General features: G+C 36.4%; 1 protein-coding gene across 1 annotated transcript in view; it reads right to left on the bottom strand.

Moving 5' to 3' along the window:
- Positions 1–25,844, bottom strand: part of LOC110450787 (UPF0183 protein C16orf70 homolog) — a 42,795-nt gene that overhangs the window by 10,963 nt on the left and 5,988 nt on the right. Inside the window, exons 3-9 of the mRNA XM_021498493.1 lie at positions 25,384–25,467; positions 11,649–11,692; positions 9,619–9,698; positions 9,212–9,291; positions 8,403–8,506; positions 816–928; positions 249–325 (exon numbers count right to left, since the gene is read on the bottom strand). Coding sequence (XP_021354168.1) covers positions 249–325; positions 816–928; positions 8,403–8,506; positions 9,212–9,291; positions 9,619–9,698; positions 11,649–11,692; positions 25,384–25,467 — 582 coding nt within the window. The remainder of the gene's footprint in view (positions 1–248; positions 326–815; positions 929–8,402; positions 8,507–9,211; positions 9,292–9,618; positions 9,699–11,648; positions 11,693–25,383; positions 25,468–25,844) is intronic.

Below are 25,844 nucleotides of genomic sequence, written 5' to 3'. Positions count from 1 at the left end.
TACCTGACAAAGGTTCTGTATGAGAGTGACCAATAATAGTATAACTCTTTACCTGACAAAGGTTCTGTATGAGAGTGACCAATAGTAGTATAATTATATACCTGACAAAGGTTCTGTATGAGAGTGACCAATAATAGTATAATTCTTTACCTGACAAAGGTACTGTATGAGAGTGACCAATAGTAGTATAATTATATTCCTGACAAAGGTTCTGTATGAGAGCGACCAATAGTAGTATAATTCTGTACCTGACAGGAATCTCCAAACATGACCATCCTCTCTAACGATTTCTTCCTCGGGTCCATAACCTTCCCGGGACCATTACCTGTAGAAAACAACAAACTTCTTATGGCCAATTGTCCTTCAAATCAAATCCTGATTACTGCCACTGGGAAGCATTAACACCCAATGTAGTTAATGTCTAAACTCCACACATGAAATGGGGTAAAACTCTCTCGGCTGGTTGGAGTAAAATTGGTTATTTTGGTCAGGAAACCCTGATGAAAAGCCGCTGTATAAACATAAATCTCATGGCAATGTCTTCAATGTCGATCTGTAATCAAGCATAATAAGAATTGAAAAACAGCTACCTTCTAGAAATGCTAACAGGAATTAGTAATTTGACATACTATTTGACTGAAAAATAGCTACCGGTAGTAGAAATGCTAACAGAAATGTGTTATTCTGTGTAAATGTGACTGAAAAGATGCCAATAGTAATACTAAATGAAACTGGTAATGCCCAGCAGTGTAAACCCTAACTGGAAGAAGTACAGTTGTAATAGTGATTCAGTTTTTCCTTGATGTATTACTTACCTTCTGTGAGCAGTAAAAACTTGAGTCCCTTGGATACTCCATGGTCTCGGAGGACCTCCACACATTCCACAAAACAGTTGCCTTGGAAACAGATGATTGGTAATGGAGGAGCTCTGTAACAGACAAGTGTTGACACCTGAATACTTACATACTTATCTTGGTGGTTTTAATCTTATTTTATCATATTTCATGCCACTGAAGATGTGTTAATTAGGTTCAACAAGCCCTCTAATAGATGCTGTAGTCACCTAAACTTTCAAATCCTGATAATTCATATTCAAAGACCCAATTAAAAATTGGAACTGATATATGTAATTTGTACATATTGAACCTGTACATCGGCTATACAAACAAGAGGCCCAGAGGGCCTATATCGCTAACCTGGATATCATGGCAAAATATTCTCCAAATGAGATCCAAGGGAATGTGACAGACCCCAAGGCCAATCCTTGTAGCATATCTGTATTAGATTTTTCATGCCCAGCAATTTTATGTATGGTTATAGGGTGGGGATCTCAACTGTTTCCAAGCTGTGACTCAGAAACTAGGTCCATAGGTTCTGGCCAGACCCCATGATCAATTCTAATATCATGACTGCATTCGTCTCTTTTTGCCCAGCATTTGTATTTATAGTTTTGGGTTTGGGATCTTAACCATTTCTAAGTCATGACCCAGGGGTTAAGTCTCCAAGGGTGGGGCAGACCCTAAGGCCATCCTCGAAGCATATGTGCATTCATTTCTTTATACTCAGCAATTGTATATATGGTTATAGGGTGGGGATCTGAACTGTTTCCAAGCAGTGACTAAGAAACTAGGTCCCTAGGGGTTCGGTCAGACACCAGGGGCTATTCTAATATCATGACTGCATTCGTCTCTTTATGCCCAGCATTTGTATAAATAGTTTTGGGGAGGGTATCTCAACTGTTTCAAAGTTATGACCCAGGGACAATGTCTCCAAGGTGAATTCCTGCCTCCCATGAATGCCTCCGACCAAATATGGTTGATATCCATGGCACAGTTCTACAGAAGAAGTCACTTAAAGCAACACAGCCAAATTGCCCCCTTTTGGTCCCACCCCCCAGCCCCCTGGGGGGTCAGCCCAACATTTGGTACAATTTTGAATCTCCACCACCTAGGGATGCTTCCAGTTAAATATGGTTGATATCCATTTCTTAGTTTCAGAGAAGTCACTTAAAGCAGTATAGCCAAATTGCCCCTTTTTGGTCCCGTCCATCAGCCCTACTATTTGTACAATTTTGAATCCCCACCACCTAGGAATGCTTCCAGTCAAATATGGTTGATATCCGTCTCTTAGTTCCAGAGAAAAAGTTGCTTAAAGCAACATAGCCAAATTGCCAGCTTTTGGCCCCGCCCCTCAGCCCACCCCCTGGGGGTTCAGCCACACCATTTGTACAATTTTGAATCACCACCATCTAGGGATGCTTCCAGTCAAATATGGTTGATATTTATCACTTAGTTCCAGAGTTGAAGTCGCTTAAAGCAATATAGCCAAATAACCCTTTTTGGCCCCCACCCCTCAGCCCCCTGGGGGGTTAGTCACATCATTTGTACAATTTTTAATCCCTGCCTCCCATGAATGCTTTTGATCAAATATGATTGATATCTAGTGCATAGTTCTACAGAAGAAGTTGTTTGTAGCAATAAAGCCAAATTGCCCCCTGGGGGGTCAGCTCCACGATTTGTACAATTTTGAATCCCCACCACCTAGGGATGCTTCCAGTCAAATTTAGTCAAATTCCAATCAGTGGTTAAGAAGAAGAAGTCGTTTAAAGCAGTTGTTGATGTATAGACGAAGGACGACGGACGGACGACGGACGCAACAGTATGGCATAAGCTCACCCTGGTCCTTTGGAACAGGTGAGCTAAAAATACATAGCCAGGTTAACATAGTCGAAAATAAGGCATTAAGGCTGATGTCTTCATAAAATTAGTTCACCGGGCTTATAACATGTCAATCTATTTAGACTCAACTGAGTGATAAGAAATGACCCATAATTTAAAGTTCATTTATATACCTAGGTCATGCAAAGCATTGTTTATCTACCACTAGCTGTTGAAAGGAATTTCGACCGCAAATTAAGATAGATGTTGCCATGCGAAATCACTAAAATCATAGTAAAATCCATTGGTATTATATTTTAGCAGATATGCAATAAGAAAACAAAGCCTAAGAAACCTTGATTGATAAATGAACCTTAGATGATATGCCATTTGGGAACATTCTGTGATATTACGAATGCACTAGACATGCTATAAACATTTAAACTGAAAAGTATGATAATGTTTATAACAAGTTTAGCTTTTTTATAACAACAATAATTGTTAAGAAAGGACATTTGATATGAAGTTTAAGTGTTTTTTATGGTCAAATAGGTCTATGTTTTTGCACATATATACCAGTAAAATATGTTACTCGGTCGTTTTACTACGAATTTTGTACATTCCCATAGCAACAATCATCTTTGTTTAAGGCCAGTATGCCTCTCCACACCTTATTAAATAGAAATTAAGCTCCGCATGACCTAGGTCTACAAATGAACTTTAATTCATATGTCATTGTGTAGTATTCAGTCATGTGAGCTATTTTTATGAAGACATCAGCCTTAATGGTTTATTATTGACTACGTTAACCTGGTTATGTACCTTTTTTATAGCTCATGTACAAGTTCAATACATTTGAACTACATATATATTTCGATTTTTAATTAGGGTCTTTGAATATGACTTACCAGGGGGTTGACTATTATATCTTTTAGGGGGCTTGTTGAACCGTAATTTCTGTAACAGCAGTAACAACATAAGCAAAAGTTTTTGACATATCCTCACGGAAAGAGTTTGTGTGGAAATTTACAAATGTGCCAATATATCAGATAAACCCTTTAAAGCTACATGTATTTGGATAGGATAATGGATTGCAAACCCTGTTCCAGGTCAAATGTGGATGAAATCCCTCAAATGGTACAGAGGAAAAAGGATTTTGAAGATTTAAACCTCAAATTCCCCTATTGGGCCCCACAACTCTGCACCCAGAGGGACTATACCCTCCATTTATACAAAATAAAATTCCCTTTGCCAAAGGATACTCCAGATCAAATGTGCATAAAATCCCTCCAATAGTACAGAAGGAGAAGGATTTTAATGATTTTAACCTCAAATTCCCCTTTTGTGCCCTGCCGCCCTGCATCTAGAAGGGCCACAGTGCAGAGACCTAATGTTTATACAAAATATAGTCGCCTTTGCCCAAGGATGCTCCAGGCCAAATTTGGATAAATCTTTATCCCTATGGTAGTAGAAGAATGTCAAAGATTTGAAAGGATAGAGATAATTATGGTGGCGGAGTTCTGATTTATACTAAACATAATATTAATATTAAACGTAGACCTGACCTTGAGACAGATGATCTTGAATTAATATGGACTGAAGTAACTACCCATAATAAACCTATTCTTCTTGGCTGTGTATATAGACCCCCTAACTCTCTCGTTGGCTACTGGGACAGGCTAGATATTAACCTAAATAATATTATTGATCTGCAAAGGGAAGTAGTCCTAGTAGGTGATATAAATCAAGACATGTTACATCTAAATCCAAACTCACATCTACATAGAATTTTGTTGAAATATGGGTTAGAAAACACTGTTACTGAACCTACCAGGATTACTTCCCAGACCTCAACATCACTTGACACTATACTAACAAACAATGTTAACTTTATTAAAAATACAATAGTACATCCTCCCTCTTGTAGTGATCACTGTCCAGTAAGCGCTGATCTGAAATTTAAAACTTTAAAGAAACATGCATATAAAAAGACTTTATTATACTTCAATAACACTGACTTTGACGGGGCAAATGAGTATCTTAAGTCCATTGACTGGAATCTTTTATTACAAGGTGATATTGAAAATATGAACTCTCTCTTAACTGATAAAATCCTAACTGCTATCGACCTATTCGTGCCCCATAAAACAGTAACAATAAGACCTAATGATAAAATTTGGATGACTAATGGTATCAGACTCAAAATTAGACAAAGAAATCGCCAGCATTCCAAAGCTAAGCTACATAATACTCCATCTTCCTGGGCAAAATTTAGATCTATTCGGAATGAAGTTATATCCTTAGTCCGGGAAGCTAAAGAAAAATATTTATCTAAACTTCAATCTTCTTTAATTGATAAAACCATACCCCCCGGAAAATGGTGGCGTATTGCAAAATCGGTTATGAATCTCAAAAACAAAAACGAAAATGACTCTCCATTGATTATCAACGGCGAACTGAAAATCCACCCCATAGATAAGGCGGAATCTTTTAACGATTATTTCACTTCGATTTCCGTAACTGAAAAGAATGCTGACGATTTACCTCCTGATTGCCCCCGACCCCGACATAGCTTCTCAACAATAGACATAACCGAACAGGACATTCTTGATCAGCTCGATCTACTCAATACTAATAAACCTTCAGGCCCTGATAGTATCCCTCCAAAATTCATAAAAGGGGTTTCCCAATCTCTTGTGAAACCACTCTATCTCTTATTCAACAAATCTATTTCTACCGGAAAGCTACCAAATAGATGGAAAAATGCTCATGTTACCCCAATTTATAAGGGCAAGGGAGATAAAAGTGATCCATCCAACTATAGACCAATATCTGTTACCCCTATATTTAGCAAGCTATTTGAAAAAAATGTTTTTAAGTATATGTTCAATTACCTCTCAAGATATAACATTATTTCTAAGAATCAGTCAGGCTTTTTACCTAAGGATTCCACAGTGTATCAGCTATTAATTATATACGATGAAATTGTAAAACATTTAGACAAAGGCAAAGAGGCCAGAATGATTTTCTGTGATATTAGCAAAGCCTTTGACAGAGTTTGGCATGACGGTCTAATTTATAAACTAAAAAAATATGGTATATGTAATAATATGTTAGAATGGTTTACATCATACCTTCATGATAGGCAACAGAGAGTGGTCATAGATGGGTATAAGTCTAACTGGAAAACATTACAGGCAGGGGTACCCCAAGGTTCAGTCCTTGGTCCTTTTTTGTTTTTACTATATATTAATGATATTGGTGATGAATTGGCCTCAAACTTCAAACTATTTGCTGATGATACCTCCTTATATGGTCTCATTGAGGGAGACAGGCAAGAATGTGCTAATATATTAAATGATGATCTGAGGAAAATTTCAATCTGGGCTAGAACATGGGGAATTATCTTTAATCCAGATAAAACTGTAGCCCTGCTCTTCTCGAGGCGGGTTGACTCTGAGACACTGCATCCTAACCTATATTTTGATGAATCATCAATTATTAATGTTTCTAATCATAAACACCTAGGTTTGTTTTTCAACAGCAAGGCTAATTGGTCTAACCACATAAACTATATATACGAAAAAGCTTATAAAAGAATTAATATACTTAGAATGTTGAAATACAAAATTGATAGAAAATCACTCGAAACTATATATATCACATTTATACGTCCAATTCTGGAATATGCAAATATTATATGGGCAAACTGCACGCAGAATGAATGCAGTGTCTTGGAGTCTATCCAACTAGAAGCAGCACGTATTATCTTAGGGTTAAGACGTGGAACAAGTCATGCTATCTTATATAGAGAATCTGGTTTTATAACACTTAATAGAAGAAGACATTTGCATCAAAATATTACTTTTTATAAAATATATAATAGGAAATGTCCCTCTCATGTCTATGATATAATTCAACCGTACATTAATGATAATACTGACAATTATCATCTTCGCCACAATAGAATTTTTGATGTTCCTATACCAAGAACTCAGTTATATAATGCCAGTTTTTTCCCGAAACTGATGTCTGAATGGAATAATCCAACTTGCCTGTATCCCACAATGACATCCATTGGATCTATAAAAAGAGATTTTTTACACTCAGATGAAATGGATTCTCAACCCCAATGTACTGATATTTTTAAATACAATGGTGATCGAAAATTTAATATTACCTTATGTCAACTTAGAAACTGTGCCAGTAACCTGAATTCAGATCTATTTGAATCTCACCTAATTGATACCCCTGCCTGCTTATGTAGTTCTCCTGTTGAGGACTGTGATCACTTCTTCTTCCATTGTACTCTGTATACTAATCAAAGGCAAATTCTCCTGAACTCCATTTCTGCTTTTAATGACATTATTCCATTAAATACCCAGACTTTTCTTTATGGATGTCAAAGACTTGATATCAATATGAACATAAGTATCTTGGAGATGGTTAAGAGATTCGTTAAAGATACAAGACGCTTTAACTAGATTACACTTACTTGTTTATCTCATGACTTTGCTGTGTGGAATGATACCAGTACATACTTTTACTATGTGCTCTGTCCACCAGCATCATTTTAATTGCCATTTTTTTGTAAAATCTAGTTTTTGTACAACAATTATCAAAAAATTAATAATGACATGCAAATATCAATATTCATGTACATAATATAAATGTTTTATCATTACTTCAATTCAATATGATGTGTGTAAACTGTTTATAACTGTAAGGAGAGGGCGCTCATAGGCTTTGCCTGTTGCCCAATTCCTTTGTATCTAAGATCTGAACAATAAATATTCTGAAATGAAAAGATTTTACCTCTATTTCTCCTATGGACCCCACCCCTCTACCCCCACAGGGTCCAAACCTCCGGTTTATACAAAATTGAGAGTCCTTTGCCCAAGGCTGTTCAGATCACATTTGAATAAAATCCCTTAATCTTTATGGTAGAAGAAGTATTTCAAAGGTTTATCTCTATTCCCCATATTGGGTCCCGCCCCTCTGCCCCCACGGGGCCACAGCCACCGTTTATACAAAATTGAATGCACTTGGCCTAAGGATGCTCCAGACCAAATGTAGTCAAAATCTTCTGGGCCGTTCAGGACCAGTAGTGTTTTAAAGGAAAAGTTGATGGATGAACGACGGACGGATGACAGACGCCGCACCATGGCATAAGCTCACCGGTCCTAAGGATATGAAAAGGAAAAAAAAAAGACAGGCAGACAGGGGTCTTTGTTTAGTTCGGTTTGGTTAATATATAGTGTAGAATCCTATATGAACAGTTAAGATCATTTAAGGATGCGCCTCGATGTGTAGTGTATGCATGTGTGCTGGAAGTTGCATGTTGGTTTTTGTCTGCTAACAATAGTATGGGTCTGATGCCGACTTTAGAGTGTACCTCATTGATATACCATGACCCGAGGCCAGGACCCACTACCTTCTAACATGGGCAGACATTCTGAGTGTACCTCATTGATATACCATGACCGAGGACAGGACCCACTACCTTCTAACATGGGCAGACATTCTGAGTGTTCCTCATTGAAATACCATGACCGATGACAGGACCCACTACCTTCTAACATGGGCAGACATTCTGAGTGTACCTCATTGAAATACCATGACCGAGGACAGGACCCACTACCTTCTAACATGGGCAGACATTCTGCAATGCAGCCAAAAATGATGTCACTCTGGCTTAAGATGAAAAACTGAACAAGACAGCTCCGCCGATAAAAATGTACTTACTTGGTGTCAAGTAGACTGTTGCCGGTGTATACACACATCCTGGACACGGCAGGTGAGGACCCGTTAGGAAACTGGAGAGAGCCCAAGCCGTGAGCATACTTGGGCTGAGTGAGAGTGAGAAAACAGGTCTATATTACTATCATAATTAAATTTGAGTTCCAACGCAAGCAAAGAAAGCTAGCAAGTTCAATTTGTGGTGGTTGTGTCTATCAATGTTCAAAGTATTTGGTAGATAACTGTTGCAGGAGTAGTCTGGATACTATATTGCTTATAGTTTTGTAAAAGGAGCATTACTTTCATGAAAAAAACAAAATGCAAGTGCACAATTCAACAGTGCAGTGACTATATCTGGATTTTCAAAATATTTGGGTGAGAACTGTAAGAGGGCAGACCACAGATGGAAGGTTAAGAGGGCAGACCACAGATGGAAGGTTAAGAGGGCAGACCACAGATGGAAGGTGATTAGAACAGCCCACTATCATATATTTGTGGGCTAGAAAGTAAGCACATGTACATGACTTCAGTGTAGTGATTTCATCCATGGACTTTCACGAAATTCAGCTGAAACCTGTTAAAGTTGTCTAGTTAAAGTACTTGTCTAGAGACAGACAGACAGAAAACCTGGTTCTGGTATACTATATGTTCTTTGCAGGGTATGCAGTTATCTCATTAATCGTGTAATTGTATGGAAAATCTTCCTACAGTTATAAATCGCTCTCAAAAGATATACGTAACATGGAAAATCTTGTTCGGTTTGACTCGATTTTATCACAATAGTTATTAGTATATTCTCTGGATTGTAATATTACCTCAAACTTGGACTCAATAGGAAAATCAAAGGAGAGACCTCTGAAGTTCAAAACAAACAGCTGTTTGTCGGAGTTGTAAACTGAAAAGATATTAAAACATACGAAAATTATTAAACAAAGCAAATCGCATTCCAGTCACTGTAATAAAGATATGCTATACAAATTTCTCAAAACAATCTCTGACTGATTAAAAGTCACAGATATTTTGCAGATTATGTAAAACCCAGTGTAATATATGTATATGATACTCGTGTCATTTCACCATACGTTTTTTGTTGGGTTTTTTTACTTTTGGGGAGGAGATCTAAATAATGTCACAAATACATGTCACATAAGAATGAGGAACGCATGTATCATTAACTTTGAGCCTGAATTGAAAAAGTACCATTACAAAGCCTGTTACTTGCCTCCTGGGTGTGTAGCCCCAAATGATTGGTCAATCTGTTCTATAGTGGGCTGAACTTGTGGAGAGTTGAAATGTACTCCGCTGTAACAAAAACAAGCATGGATCATCAACATCAAAACACACTTGAGATGTGAAGATGATGTAAAATAAAAATATTCATTAGATACCGAACTTGACCCTCTGATCCTTGAAAGTCATTAACTAAGGCCAATGATATGGTGAAACTTTATAGCACTTCATCAAAGACACCTATTGGACACACATCAGTGGCTCAGCCTCAGGACCCTGGGCATTATGCAACTCAAAATAGAAGATCCTTCAACTTTGTTACCTTTTACAGCCCATGTTAACCTTTGACCCTGACCAGCTTTTGAATTAAACATGATCTATTAGATAAAGACTTGAAATGCTGGATTTAATATTTTTCAACAATGCGACCATGAAAGTAGGTAATGTCCATTCAAATTAGGAAACTTTGTAGCCCTCCATCCCCAGTAACTACTCAATGGTCACCTATCAGGACACTGGGACTCTTCAGTTTTCAAGAAGTTGTGCAAAGAAAATAGTTTGACAGACCAACGAACGATGACACTGCACCCTACACTAAGCTCACAGGCACTTTGTGCTAGGCCAGTTAAAACTGGAAGGGGCCAAATTTATTCTTTTACAGTTTTTTCTCATATTCCTACGTGTAAATTAATTTACCAATTGCTTTGAACCCTTCTTTTGAAAAAATCTGGTGTTTTCACTGAACAATCCATTAGTTTATTATATATAGCTATTAGAGTAGCTCAGTGTTTGGTCTGTGCAAGTTAAGTGTTAACTGAAAAATTGATAAAAAGGTCTGAAAGTGGTAATGAGAGTAAATCAATTCTATATTTGTTAGAATGTACACCTAATAGTTATTACTGTTCGCATTATTTTTTTTATAAAATTAAACTATATAGAGAAACCTGTTTTCCCTATACTGTGTAATAAATGGTTAGGCCTTTGGGGTTTGTTGCTACTTTAAACCCTTGTGAAATGTGTAATATGTACAGATGTTATTAAAAAGACAAGGATATTACAATAACAGATTGTTTTATTCCCCAGTGTTTTACACACTACCAAAATCAGTTTATATAACAAACAAAAAATGCCTGAATGTTTTAGACCTCATTTAACTAATTTGCATAAGTTAAGAATTTGTTTGTTCATTAAATTTATTTCAAAGTCAGTAAATTCACTTGATTTCAAGTGATATGAATTGATCTAAACTTTTATTAAGAAAACTAAGGTGATATGTTGATACAATGTCAGCAATGATATTCTTGAGAACTGCCTCTAGGATCTTAAAATATGGAGCCTCTAAAGAAAGTTTGCTGGAAGTACAAGACATTGTACTATATACAATTAGCCGTGTTTGACAGTAATGTCTACAACAACAGTATATCATTACCTCAGATATAGTGGACAGGTAATCATGTAGCTCCTGCCACATCTTTCCATTTTAAGCAATCATTTGAAAATTAATAATTAGCATTGAAGGTGATCTCCCTTTTCATCTTTGCATGAAACAAAACAAAAATGTGCAAACTGTATGAATTAATTTTTGTGGATTCTGACAAAATTGGCATATAACTTTTGTTGTTTTAAATCCTGATGAAAAGAAGGCATCACGAGCAACGTAAATCCTTTTATAGAAATCAGGCACCATAAATGTGACCACATTATGATGTGAGAAATACTGTTTCATCTAAATTGAAAACATTGAAAAACGAAGTAAAAAACCTGATGAAATTTCTTTTTTTCTTCTAAAAGAACAGTAACTGCCTTTGAGTGCAGCCCCCTGAAATGCCTACTCTAACTCACACAACTATCACATATAACATTCGTAGGAAGTTTCATAAAACTGAATTGAAAAATGAAGTCAAAAGATTGATGATACCAAACATCTCTTGAACATTATTGCCTGGAAGATAAAAATCTTCCTTTCAGTCCTGTAGTTTATCAATTATAACTGTCATTATCTTCATTTTTTTTTTTACTTACCAATATTTCAGTCGCACTTTACTCATATTGTTTACTTCCATTATCTGAAAAACATCATTTGTAAGTAATTAAAGAACAAACTAAATTAACAGTTACAGTAAATGAACATATTTTAGTGGCAGTCACATTTTGCTTTTTGGGTGCATAATCTATTGCACTCAGTTATGACAGCAGTAACTGATCAAATGATTTAGTAAATGATCACCTTTTCAAAATCATAACTTATTTTGTAAATGTCAATTCATCATTGTGTTCATCTGTTAAAATTTGATAATGTGCTAAATTTCAGTGCATTGAGATAAGAATGTTTCTAGTATCATCTTATTATTCTAGTTTCAGCACATAATGGTTTCTGTACATGTATTTGTAGTTAGCAACCATTAAAAATTGTATTACCGTCAATTATACAAAGTATAGAAGTCACATGATTCATATTATAAACGGTAACTCTGTTTATATCAATTATACAACATGCATGAATTATTTAAAATAATAATTTTACAATTTTTTAAGAGTATTTTGCCAAGATATATCAAACTTCATAGAACAATCTTTTCCTTTTTTCTGTAAATTTGTTGTGATGTTGAAGATTTAGGACTTAAAGTAGTTATATCTCAATAGGACATCAAAGAATTCATCTCAAAATGATTATAACTTTCTTTCCTGGTCATTTATAATCAGCTTAATAGTTTTCAGATACAAAAGAAAATTGTTCCAATCCGGCAAATTTATACAAGTTCACAAAGAGAACAAAAATCTGTGGACAGTTACAAATCTCTTTCAGTGAAAAATGACTTTTTCTAAATCTTTATCCAATGCAAATAATGCGACTGAGGAGAGTTGTAACCTCGCCCCTACGGTGTCTGTTCATTATTACTGTGGCAAAAAATAAATCAGCGAATGTCACCAACAGGCAAGGCAGATTGCAGTATCAAAACACTTAAAACACTTCTTTTGTCCCAAACTGACCAGTGGCTTAGCATTGTGTCCAGTCTGACCCTTAACCTGAACTGGTCAAACTTTAACACTTCGGACAATGGCCACATGGCAATTAATACTGAATACATTCACTGCATTGATGGTCGTAAAAAGTGAAGTTTTCTTGTCTTAACACTTTCATTGTCAATTTTGACCCCTGACCTAGACTTGCTGGTCAATCTACAGCCTTGCTGGTCAAGCTACGGCCACTCTGGACAACTGCATATGGCAAAAAAAAGGCAACACAATTTTGGAAGCTATTTTGATTAAAACAGACAAAAAGACCATTGTGATTTTATTTTGGATTATAAATAAAGATTTCATTGTGGTCAGCTGCAATCTGTGTCACTCTCCACAGTAGCTCATAAAATCAAATGATCAGTTACTTAAGGTCAACACTGTTCACGATGACCTCATATAAGGTCACACATTTAACTCAACTTAAAAAATACAATAGAAAAAGAAACATATCACAGTGTCAACACACCAGGAACAAATTCAGAACTGTGAGTCTGTTTATGCTCGAATACTACGACAAGATCGGAACTCAAAGTCTCCATACAGTACTCAACAATTAAAAACCAATGTGGCTTAAATTGTAATGTTATACAGGTTACACATAGTTGATGTTATCTTACCTCCAAAAAAAGTTCCACATTACAATACCTGTACAGCTAATAAACGATAATTTACACTGAATATTTAAATTCTTGATGAAAGAACACATCTAAACATTTATGCTGTTAATTAAAATTTCTAAAGGGAGATAACCTAGCAAAAAGCATGATAAGGTAGCATATTACCTTAAACTTGTACCATTAATTCTTTGACAAATGACCATATATCTCTTAAATAAACGTGTATTTACAAAAAAGTTGATATATATAATCTATACTATCATATTAATGTGTGCATTTTAAGTATTAAGATACTTTATATAAAATAAATATTCAGATATTTAACACAATTTCTATAAATTGTGGACATGTACACCAGCTACAAAAATTAATAAATATATGGAATCGGCAAGATTTTGTTTGTTCAAGATCACACATTTTTTTCTTGTTTTTTTAATAACACATAAAGCATCCTCATCATATACAGATTGATAAAACAATGATCTATTAGACATATGTCCCATGTTCATTACCATTGTACCATTTCGATCTACCAATCATCATAATTACACAGTATCAAGACGATTAACTTTTGAACAAATGTCCCACTTTCACAACCATTCTAACAATCTAATCTACCAATCAGCATAATTACATAGTACCAAGACAACTAACTCTGGGCAAACGTCTTGCTTTTATTTCCAGTTTTGCCGTATGTTGATAAAATCATTTAGACATTGACTTGTGGGTCATTAAAATTAATTGTAAGTGTGGACAGTTTATGAATGACCTGACATCATTACCTTGGTATCACTTACGAACGTTTTATCACAAAAACAAATCGCGATGCTAGTGGTGTCACCGTGACCTCCACATGCGACGTACAAAATGAGTTAATTACAAATGTTGACACCTAATAGATAGATCCGTGTCGTGACAAATGTGTTTTATATTGTCGCGTCCAACTGCTCGTGTGGTACATTGTAGAAGGCGAGTGTGTCTGGGGATGCTAGGGAGGTTGACATCCCTGCGCCCCTGTGTCACGTGGCAGTAAGGCCACACAGTCATAGGGATCACATTTCCAGTTTGTTTTCCAGAACATATCCATCAAGTGGATACCTGCCGAGATTACAAGTGTTCCTTTTGTCTGAGGGAGGAAAAACAGCTGTTCCCTATAAACATGTTTTATGGTAAGGGGTTGTACCAAGTCTGCCACACACATAAACTACAAACATTTTGATTTCAAAAAATCTACTGTTCATTTTGTACCAAGGTTTGTATTACACTGATTTTCAAAATTTTCTATATTATTGATATGCATTTCTTGCTAAAAAGCATTTAAAATGGACATGTGCTGTAGGGTGAATGTACTATTCTGCAGGACTTTTTCTATGACCCTTTCGGGGAAGAATTTGGCCCTATTCACAATGAAAAATGCTGCTATTTTTTTCCCCAAAGCCTCTTAATTATTTTCGTATCAAAAAAAATCCATACTTTAAAACAATTCCAAAAATTCCCAATTTTGTTTACTGTAACACATTTTTCCCAATTCCAAACCATGGACTTCGTGAGGAAACAGTAAGCATAAGCTCTGGTCTGTCATGGCGTTCTGACACTTCAAAATTCCGTCATTGTTGTAAACTAATCAGCAGTACCTAGTTTCTAAGAGGGTATAGGACAGCTTCCCTTTTCTATCACTTGGTAACTAATTACATAAATGAGTTATATAAATAGCAAGAAAGCTAACAGTGGTTTGATTAAATGAATCTACCTATAAAGGACCCCTGAGTACCTTTTCAAACTTTTCATGGGGGAGAAACCACATGGTAAATACTTAAAGTGTCCAAACAAGTACATGTACTTACAAAGACTCCAATTTTACAAAACATTAGCGCAGAGTGCAGAAGTTTCAGATGTTCTGAGCAATAAATTAAATGAATTTGAGCATAAAATAAGATGTTTTGCACAAACAGTCAACATTAAGGTGATATATTGATTTTCATTAAAAAACAAGGACATTTTGGCAAAGATGTAGGTCAACAGTGACACTGATATGTACATCTCTGACATTGTACAAAACACATCCTCATTGAAACATTGAACCCGTATATGACAGGTAAAGACAATAAATCTATGTTGTTGTTAGTCTACATCACAAATTAACAATCCTATTTGGTGTTTTTTCTCTCTCATAGACGTCTCAAAATAACATAAACACAAACCCCTAAAGTCTACTGTGATCAGTGACAAGAGCAGAACTCAATAAACAGGTCTTTGTCCTAATTATACTGTGTAGGCGTCCTCTAGTGACAAAATATGGACTTTATTCTCAACTATATCAATATAAACGAATATGAGCCTGTTCAACAGTGAAGTCTCTAAACATACCAAGTAAATGTATACCCAGTAGTATGTACAGTACACAAAAGGCCCACAAGGCCTGTTACAATGACATGTTTACCTGTTTCTTTTGCAATAAGAACTAAGTCAGAGTTTGAATTATTTCCACTAACTTGAGACCATACTGACCATTTCAGGTTCTTTATTAACCAAAGAATTTAAATAATAACACCTGGTATGGGTAAAGACAGAAAATTTGTACTGAAGTTTGATTAAAATTGATCTGATAGAACTGTGGCCATTTTGAATTTTGAATAANTCTTTTCTCTTCTTTCCTCTAATCTGTTTGATCGAGTCATGCTAACAGTAAATGCACCTTGAGGTAACTTTTGATCTAAACTTAATACTGATGTGTATGAAAGCCAACCTTCTTCAAAGTGAGTTTGTCATTTCACATATTTACTAGTACATTACTTAATGTGAAACTAGAACACCGACAGGTCAGTAAGGGCCCCGTCTTGTGGCAATATATCCCCCATAATCATCAAGAAGCAATCTACCCATATAGCTAAGCTTGACGTTTGACATTTGGACTTCAAAAAGAAATGCAAGGAATAAAAATATACATTTTACATGTACTATGATGTGAGTCTTGTTTCCTTCCACCTCCATATTGGCTGGGCTAACAGAAATGCAAATACCGGTGCAATACTCATTTGTTAGCTTTGATTTGTTTTATTTCACCTTATATACCTCCTCCATCAAGAGCCAGGGTCAAAGTCAGATATCCACCTTGTCTTTGACCTTTGGACCAAAATGACCTTGACCATTAAACTTATTCTTTAATTCCGACCAACTTTGCTTCATAATATCATAACAAAATGTTCATCAGTGAAAAATAAAAACTTGACCTTGACCTTTTGGACGCCGTTACCTGGACCTAAAGCCAATTGACTCTGTGTTAAGTTCTGAACAAGTTTGCTACATAATAACATAAAATGACCTTTACCTTAAGTCAGTTGACTCCTTTTTAAATTCGAACCAACTTTGCTTAATAATGTCATAACAAAATGTTCATCAGTGAAAAGATACACTATTTGACCTTGACATTTGACCCAGTGACCTTGACCTTTGGTCAAATGACTCTTTGTTTAATTCCCACAAACATTGCTTCAAAGTGTCATAATGAAATGTTCACCAGCAAAAAAATACTAAATTTTACCTTTACAGTTGACCAAGTGACCTTGACCTTTGGTCAATTGACTCCTTGTTTAATTCTGACCAACACTGCTGCATAATGTCATAACAAAATTTGACTTTCACATTTGATCCAGTGACCTTGACCTTTGGTCAATTGACTCCTTGTTTAATTCTTAGCAACATAGCTTCGAAGTGTCATACCAAAATGTTCACCAGTGAAAAGATACAAAATTTCACCTTGACCTTTGACCCAATGACCTTGACATTTTGTCAGGTTGACTCCTTGTTTAATTCAGATCAACTTTGCTTCATCATGTCATAAAAAAATGTTCATCAGTGAAAATATGCAAAATTTGACCTTGATCTTTGAATCTAATGACCTTTGACCTCAACTTTTTACCTCAGTGTGTCTCTTTGTTTTATTCCGAACAACTTTGCCTAATAATGTCACAAAATGCGCATTAGTGAACAGCTACAAAATTTGACCTTGACCCCTGACCTGATGACCTTGACCTTTGGTTAGTTGACTCCTTGTTTGATTCTGAGCAACATTGCTTCAAAGTGTCATACCAAAATGTTCACCAGTGAAAAGAAACAAAATTTAACCTTGACTTTTGACCCAATGACTTTGACATTTGGTCAGGCTGACTCCTTGTTTAATTCTGATCAACTTTGCTTCATCATGTCATAACAAAATGTTCATCAGTGAAAATATGCAAAATTTGACCTTGATCTTTGAATCTAATGACCTTAACCTTTGACCTCAACTTTTTACCTCAGTGTGTCTCTTTGTTTAATTCCGAACAACTTTGCTTCATAATGTCACAAAATTTGCATGAGTGAAAAGCTACAAAATTTGACCTTGACCCCTGACACGATGACCTTGACCTTTGGTTAGTTGACTCCTTGTTTGATTCTGAGCAATATTGCTTCAAAGTGTCATACCAAAATGTTCACCAGTGAAAAGGTACAAAATTTAACCTTGACCTTTGACTCAATGACCTTGACATTTGGTCAGGTTGACTCCTTGTTTAATTCTGATCAACTTTGCTTCATCATGTCATTACAAAATGTTCATCAGTGAAAAGATGCAAAATTTGACCTTGACCTTTGCACCTAATGAACTTGACCTTTGACTTTGACTTTTTACCTCAATGTGTATTTTTGTGAACTGAACATCTTGACCAAGTTTCATGTACATCGGTCAATAAATACCAAAGTTATCAGCCAGGAACAAAATTAGTGGACGGACATACAGACAGACAGACAGACAGAGTGATTACTATAGGGCACCCGTATCTCCAATACGGGGCCTTAATAAATAAAATTGATCATTGCAATATGAGAAAGAACTGTTTAGTTCTTCCTTTAGCCATTTTGTTTTTATGATCAGTCTCAAAATATAACATGCACAATGATGGATCAAGGGGAACCTACATACCAAATTTGGGAAAGATCCCTCAAGTTATTCCTGAGAAATGGTACTAACAAACCTTCAATGTCAAAAACCGAAGATGGTTGTCAGTAGGCCATTTTGTTTAACTGATCAGTTTCAAAAGTAAACAAGTAAACATGAACAATAAAGGATAGAAAATCTGAAAAAAAAAACCTTCACATTTTCTAAATCACGGACAGTTCAATTCAAATTGAAGTAATGACAACTGAAAAATGTACTGCCCCCGCCCCCCCAGTTAATGTGGAAGGGACTATAATTTCTTTTATTCATAAATTTTTCAACAGTCGCTCAAACTATTTTTGTTGGGCCAGTGACTACCTCACTTTCGACAACTTTTGGTTGCCCAAGCAAGTCTTTAATGGCCATTGGCAAGTGGGCGACCGTCCATTTCAGGCACTGCTGCACAACAAAGGAACAAGGGGAACCTACATATTAAATTTGAGAAAGATCCCTCCCGTACTTTTCGAGAAATAGCGATTAACAAACTTTCACTATCAAAATCCAAGATGGCTGCCTGTCGGCCATGCTGTTTTTCCGGTCAATCTCAAAAGTTGCACTGCACAGCTAGGGACCAAGGGGGACCTGCATATAAAATTTGAGAAAGATCCCTCTGGTACTTCTTGAGAAATACTTATAACAAGAATTGTTTTAGGACGGACGGCGGACGCAGGGTGATTTGAATAGCCCACCATCAGATGACGGTGGGCTAAAAACAGGGGCCAAGGAGGCTTAATAGCTTGCCTGATATTTTAATTCAAAACCTGTTCAATACCATACACTTTTATTTATTGTATAGATTCTTCCCAGAGTTGTTTTATGTTTTGCAATATTTGTCCCCTGTAACCTCAGAAATAGGTTAAGGTCAGTTTTGTTTTCAAAATTTGTAAGACTCCAACTCAGGAAGCTACCATCCAAATAATACGAGTCTAGGGCTTTAGGTTCTTCAGATGTCATTTAAAGTTTTTGACATATTTGACCTCTGTGACATCGAAATTAGGTCAAGTTCATTTTTGTTCCCATACTTTGATAGCCTCCATCCAGGAAATCAACAAGCTAAGTATCATTAGTCTAGACCTTTACATTCTCAAAAGAAAATATCATGACTGTAGGCCCTTTTGTTCTACAAAAAGAGTCATATTTGACCTCTGTGTTTGCAAACTTTGTAAGGCTTGATCAAACAAATTTATGAACCAAATACCATTAATCTAGGACTTCCAGTTCTTTAGCAGAAGTTGTGTGAAGTTTTTGACATATTTGACCTCTGTGACTTTGAAAGTATGTCAAGGTCATTTTTGTTCCCATACTTTGATAGCCTCCATCCAGGAAATCAACAAGCTAGGTATCATTAGTCTAGACCTTTATTTTCTCAAAAGAAGACTTAGACATCTAAATTTTTGACACATTTTACATCTGTGACCTTGAAAAAAAGTCAAGGACATTTTATCCACAAATTTTGTAGACTCTCTTTCAGAAATCTACCAGCAACATATCATGACCCTAGTACTTTTGTTCTTCAGAAGATGTCTTTTGAAGTTTTCAACATATTTGACCCCTGTGACCATGCAAGTAGGTCAAGGTCATTTTTATTCCTTCCATCTAAGGACTCTACCAGCCTAATATCATGACTCTAGGCCTTTCAATTCTTCAGAAGAAGTAGTTTGAAGTTTAAGGTATATTTTACCTCTGTAACCTTGAAAGTACCTCAAGGTCATTTTTGTTCACAGACTTTGTTGGGCTCCATCCAAGGAATCTTTCAGTCTTATATCCCAGCTTTTTTCCCTTTGGTTTTTCTGAAGAAGTCATTTGAAGTTTTAAATATGTCTGACACCTGGGACCTTGAAAGTGTGTCAAGGCCATTTTTTATCTCAACTTCGTTGGGCTTCATCTAAGGAATCTACCAGCCTGATATCATGGTTCTTGGCCTTTTGGTTCTCCAGAAAAAGTACAACAAGTGGCCCAGGTGGCCTGTATCGCTCACCTGGATATCTCAGCAATCATGGCAAAATATTCTTCAAAGCAGATCCCAGGGAAAGGGCCAGACCACAAGGCCAATCCTTGTAGCATATCTGTATTAGATTTTTCTTGCCTATCAATTGTATGTAATGTGGTCATGGGGTGAGGATCTCAACTGTTGAGTTATGACTCAGAAACTAGGTTTGTGGCTAGACCCCAGGGTCAATTCTAATATCATGACCGTATTTGTCTCTTTATGCCGAGCATTTGTATATATAGTTTTGTTGTGGGAAGCTCAACCGTTTCGGAATTATGACCCAGGGGTTACGTCTCCAAGGGTGGAACAGACCCCGGGGCTATCCTGGAAGAACATATGCATTCATCTCTTTATACTCAGCAATTGTATATTTAGTTTTGGAGTGGGGATCTCAACTGTTTCAAAGTTATGGCCAATGGACTAAGTCTCCAGGGTGGGGCCTGATTCCCAGGGTCATCCTGGAGGCATATGTGCATTCATCCAGGGGGGTCAGCCTGTCCATTTGTACAATTGCAAATCCCCACCACAAAGGGATGCGTCCAACAAAATATAGTTGATATCCATCGCTTAGTTCCAGAGAAGAAATCACTTAAAGCAAAATAGCCAAAATACCTTTCTTGGCCCCGCCCCTCAGCCCCCTGGGGAGTCAGCCCCACCATTTGTACAATTTTTATCCTCACCACCTAGGGATGCTACCAGTCTAATATGGTTGATATCCATCGTTAAGTTCAAGAGAAGAAGTCACTTAAACAAATATAGCCAAATAACCCTTTTTGGCCCAGCCTCTCAGCTCCCTGGGGGTCAGCCCCTCCATTTGTACAATTTTGAATTGAATGCTTCCAAGCAAATATCATTGATATCCAGTGCATAGTTCTAGAGAAGTCGTTTATAGAAATATAGCCAAATTGACCCCTTTTGGCCCCGCCCCTCAGCCCCCTAGGGGGTCAGCCCCACCATTTGTTCAATTTCGAATCCCTTCCACCTATGGATGCTTCCAGTCAAATTTAGTTAAATTCCAATCAGTGGTTAATAAGAAGAAAATGTTTGAAGAAATTGTTGACGTACGTACGTACGACGGAAGCCACGGTATACAGGGATGTTTATTATAAATATTTCCTTCACACAAAACTAAGGAGTAACTCTTTGAAACTGTCCATTTTCCTGGCAACTTCCAACTTGACCATATGAATAATAACATGATGGCTTTACAACATCACATGATTAGAGAAACTTCCATCTATTAATATTATCATAAAAATGTCAGCTCTCAAAGGTATTGCCTGGACAAGAATTTGGATAATCTCATAGAAATTTCATGAAACTTGATTTTTTAAAATAAATTAATAAATTGAACCAAAGTAATATACGAATGCATGGCAACAAAGAAAGGGAAGAATATTTATGAGCCAAAAAGCCATCAAAAGCAGTTTTATTTATTATTTTGTGATCATCGCCTAATTGTTAACATAACAGACAGCAGTCAAAGCTTTGTTGGACACAAAATAAAAACAGACACAAAAAACCTCTGAAACATAATTAACCCAAAATATTAAAGTCTTATAACAAAAAATCTTCACCATTTGGTCAAACACCCAGAAAAATGTGGGTTGAAACTTGATCCATGGTGGTGAAAACCGATTAATTTGGTTTAGCCAGCAGTTTTGAGTTGATAAAAAAGAGATAAAAGTCATCCATTATGAGTGGGTGTGTCCTGGTGTCCACCCCAGTGACCTGCCCTGTAATACACGCTAACTTTCCTCCACACTGACCACCATTTAACCCAGGTCTGCACACACTGAGCTAATCACACCCAGCCTGTCTCCACAACCTCATACGGGGCAGCCTATTGTTACGACAGTTTACGTGGTGAAAGGACTTAGAAATAAGTACCGTAGTGTATGGTTAGCTTTTAATGATTTTATACTTTTTTAACTTAGCATCAAAAGTAGTTTTAACAGTATGAAGCTTAGCTATAAGTATAAGAATTCATGTAAACAAAAGACACTATTTTTTGGCTTAGTTTTTGAGGTTTTCTTAGGCGGGGAATGGAGGAGGCAGGTAGTGGAGGAGGGGGGAATAGGGTGGAGGAGGGGGGAATAGGGTACAGTTTTGTAATTGGGACTTGGAACATTTATTGTATGCATTGCTTACACCCAAATTGAAATTTTTGCTTATCCAGCGATACATTTAAAAGTTGTTTGATTCATAAAAAGTGATTTTTCTTCATTTTTCTTTGTTTCTTTTAAGCAAAAACTGGGGAAAAACATGATGTCCAAATTCCATTGAGTACTTGGACCAAAATTACCCAAATATGAGCCAAAACACACCTAATGGCAATATGTCTTCGTGACAAGAAAGACAAATTCTAGGATCAAAATACAAAGACTTACGCCAAGTCTTACCGTTTAGATCACTATTCATTCTAACTAGTCTCCTTTCCACATAAATCACCATAAAAATAACTAAAACAAATTAATTAGTCCTTTTGTTAAAGGGTTTCCCCCAAAAAAATATCCCGAATTTCCATTGATTATTAGAAAAGTAAAATTAATCGTTTTTTTAGGGGGGTAATTTTCCCAATTAACTTATAAAGGGTTTTCCAAATAATTCGTAAAAGGCCTCTCAGGGCTAACACTTTTTGTTAGGAACTTTTAAGGTTAATCCTTGAAATAAACGACTGTTTGAAGCCTATAAAAACCACGACTATTGTTGACCTAACAAGGCTTGAGGGAGGACCCCACAGATGGACAGGCTCACAGTAAAGATCCAATACTTTTGTCCACAACTGACCCCTAGTATACGGGCTATATGAATGTCTCCTGTCATATCCTAATTAATGACCAAAACCACACAATGCTTGTTGCGGTAATGTAATAACATGAGGAATGGTTATCTCTCATATTACCAGGCATTGTTAAGGTTTCGGTCCTGATGAGGAAATATGTGGTAACCGCGGTCAACAGATCAAAACCAACACTGGCAATTTTAATCTTCTTTGATTAATAACAAAAATGAAACCTTCTCGATTAGCTTCTGTTTAATATATTTCATCACAAGTTTTTTCAATCATAATTCTAGGCAAAAAAGCGCCATGATATGTTGATAAGTGGTCTATATAGTGTAACTTTGAGTCGCTCAGACACAGAATATCATATTAGTCAACACTACAGTCACTACTGAACAGGATACAAGATGGATCCATATTGCTATATTTAGGTGATGAAGTACCAAAACAAAAATTGGTCCATTTTGAATTGTTTATACTCAACAAAAATTAGTCCATTTTTAAATTGTTTATACTCAACAAATGTTTATCCATTTTTGAATTGCTCAGGCATGGGTCAAAGACAGAGCCTTACGTTAAGCAACTGCGGCATGAGATCAAAGATTGCGACTAACTTTGAGTCACAAAGTTATGGATGAAAGATGAAATGGCTTACCTTCAGACATTGAGGCATTGGATAAAAGATTGCTTACCTTAAGTTACTCAGTCAATGGATGGAGTCACAGATGGGCAGGCTAAGCCACTGAGGTATGGCATCAAAAGATGGAGACTTATTTTAAGCTTTTAGTCAATGAAAGATGGGTCAAAGAAGGAGTCTTTCCTTAAGTCCATGAGACATAGAATCAAAGACTGAGAGGCCTACTTTCAGGTTTTGAGACATAAAGTGATCAAAGATGGAGACTAACCTTGAATTGCTGTTAAAAAGGATCAACAAGAATTCCACGGAAGTGGATGTGTCGCCTGCAAAGGAAGCTGGGAGATTGTGCTTAGCACTGCATGAAGTTTGAGTTTGATCGGCCCAAGGAAACTCAAGTTCTCGCACGAAAACAGATTTTCTATTTATAGTAACAGTGACCTTGACCTTTGACCTTCGGACCTGAAAAGCAATCCTAAGCAAGCACTTTTGGTAAGGAAGCACTGCATGAAGTTTGAGTTTGATCGGCCCAAGGAAACTCAAGTTCTCGCACAAAAACAGATTTTCTATTTATAGTAACAGTGACCTTGACCTTTGGACCTAAAAAGCAATCCCAAGCTAGCACTTTTGGAAAGGAAGCAATGCATGAAGTTTGAGTTTGATCGTCCCAAGGAAACTCAAGTTATGGCACGAAAACATCTGTGCGGACGCCGCCGACATAGCAATACCTAGGTGTCACCAGCTTTTCGCAGGCGACACAAAAATGGAGATTTACCTTGAATTGCTGTTATAAAGGCAAAAAAATGGAGATTTACCTTGAATTGCTGTTATAAAGGATAAAAAATGGAGATTTACCTTGAATTGCTGTTATAAAGGATCAAAAATGGAGATTTACCTTGAATTGCTGTCATAAAAGAACAGGGATGGAGATTTACCTTGAACTGCTGTAATAAAGGATCAAAAATGGAAATTTACCTTGAATTGCTGTTATAAAGGATCAAAGATGGAGAATAACTTTGAATTGCTGTCATAATGGATCAAAGATGGAGATTTACCTTGAATTGCGGTCATAAAGGATCAAATATGGAGACTAACCTTGAATTGCTGTTATAAAGGATCAAAGATGGAGACTAACCTTGAATTCCTGTCATAAAGGATCAAAGATGGAAAACAACCTTGAATTGCTGTCATAAAGGATCAAAGATGGAGATTTACCTTGAATTGCTGTCATAAAGGATCAAATATGGAGACTAACCTTGAACTGCTGTAATAAAGGATCAAAGATGGAGACTAACCTTGAATTCCTGTCATAAAGGATCAAAGATGGAGACTAACCTTGAATTCCTGTCATAAAGGATCAAATATGGAGACTTACCTTGAATTGCTGTCATAAAGGATCAAATATGGGGACTAACCTTGAACTGCTGTAATAAAGGATCAAATATGGAGACTAACCTTGAATTCCTGTCATAAAGGATCAAAGATGGAAAACAACCTTGAATTGCTGTCATAAAGGATCAAATATGGGGACTAGCCTTGAACTGCTGTAATAAAGGATCAAATATGGAGACTAACCTTGAATTGCTGTTATAAAGGATCAAAGATTGAGATTTACCTTGAATTGCTGTTATAAAGGATAAAAAATGGAGATTTACCTTGAATTGCTGTTATAAAGGATCAAAGATGGAGAATAACCTTGAATTCCTGTCATAAAGGATCAAAGATGGAGACTTACCTTGAGTCGCTGTGAAACAGGATCAAAGATGAGTCTGATGCCATCATGAGACAGGTTAAGTACTAGGTCCATCTGCAGTGGATACTGAAAACACAACAGAGTTTGATCAAACTGAGTATTAGGTTTAAATATACAAACTCAATGTGCTGAAAAGCAAAGTTTGTTCAAAGGGAGTTGGTGTATCAGAAAATCACACATGCTATTTGGGAGTTCAAATAATGTAGCCCTGTGCAGTACAAAATATGTGTGGATGAGTCTACTTAGCTTCTACAGTGTTGGGGACTGACTGGTATATTTATATATGAGAGGAATATATGTTTCTCTGCTCAAGATTCAGTATTTCATCGACAGTTTTAAACACAGCAGAACACATTTAGGTACTAATCATAATATGAAGCTATTAAAGATACTTACTAGTCTACATTACCATTTAAAGCACTTTTCTGGGTTGATTGCATTGT

Source organism: Mizuhopecten yessoensis, unplaced genomic scaffold (assembly GCF_002113885.1).
Source record: "Mizuhopecten yessoensis strain PY_sf001 unplaced genomic scaffold, ASM211388v2 scaffold5519, whole genome shotgun sequence".
Classification (NCBI taxonomy): domain Eukaryota; kingdom Metazoa; phylum Mollusca; class Bivalvia; order Pectinida; family Pectinidae; genus Mizuhopecten; species Mizuhopecten yessoensis.
The sequence above is the reverse complement of the archived record's forward strand: the minus strand, read 5'-3'. Positions and strand labels throughout refer to the sequence as shown.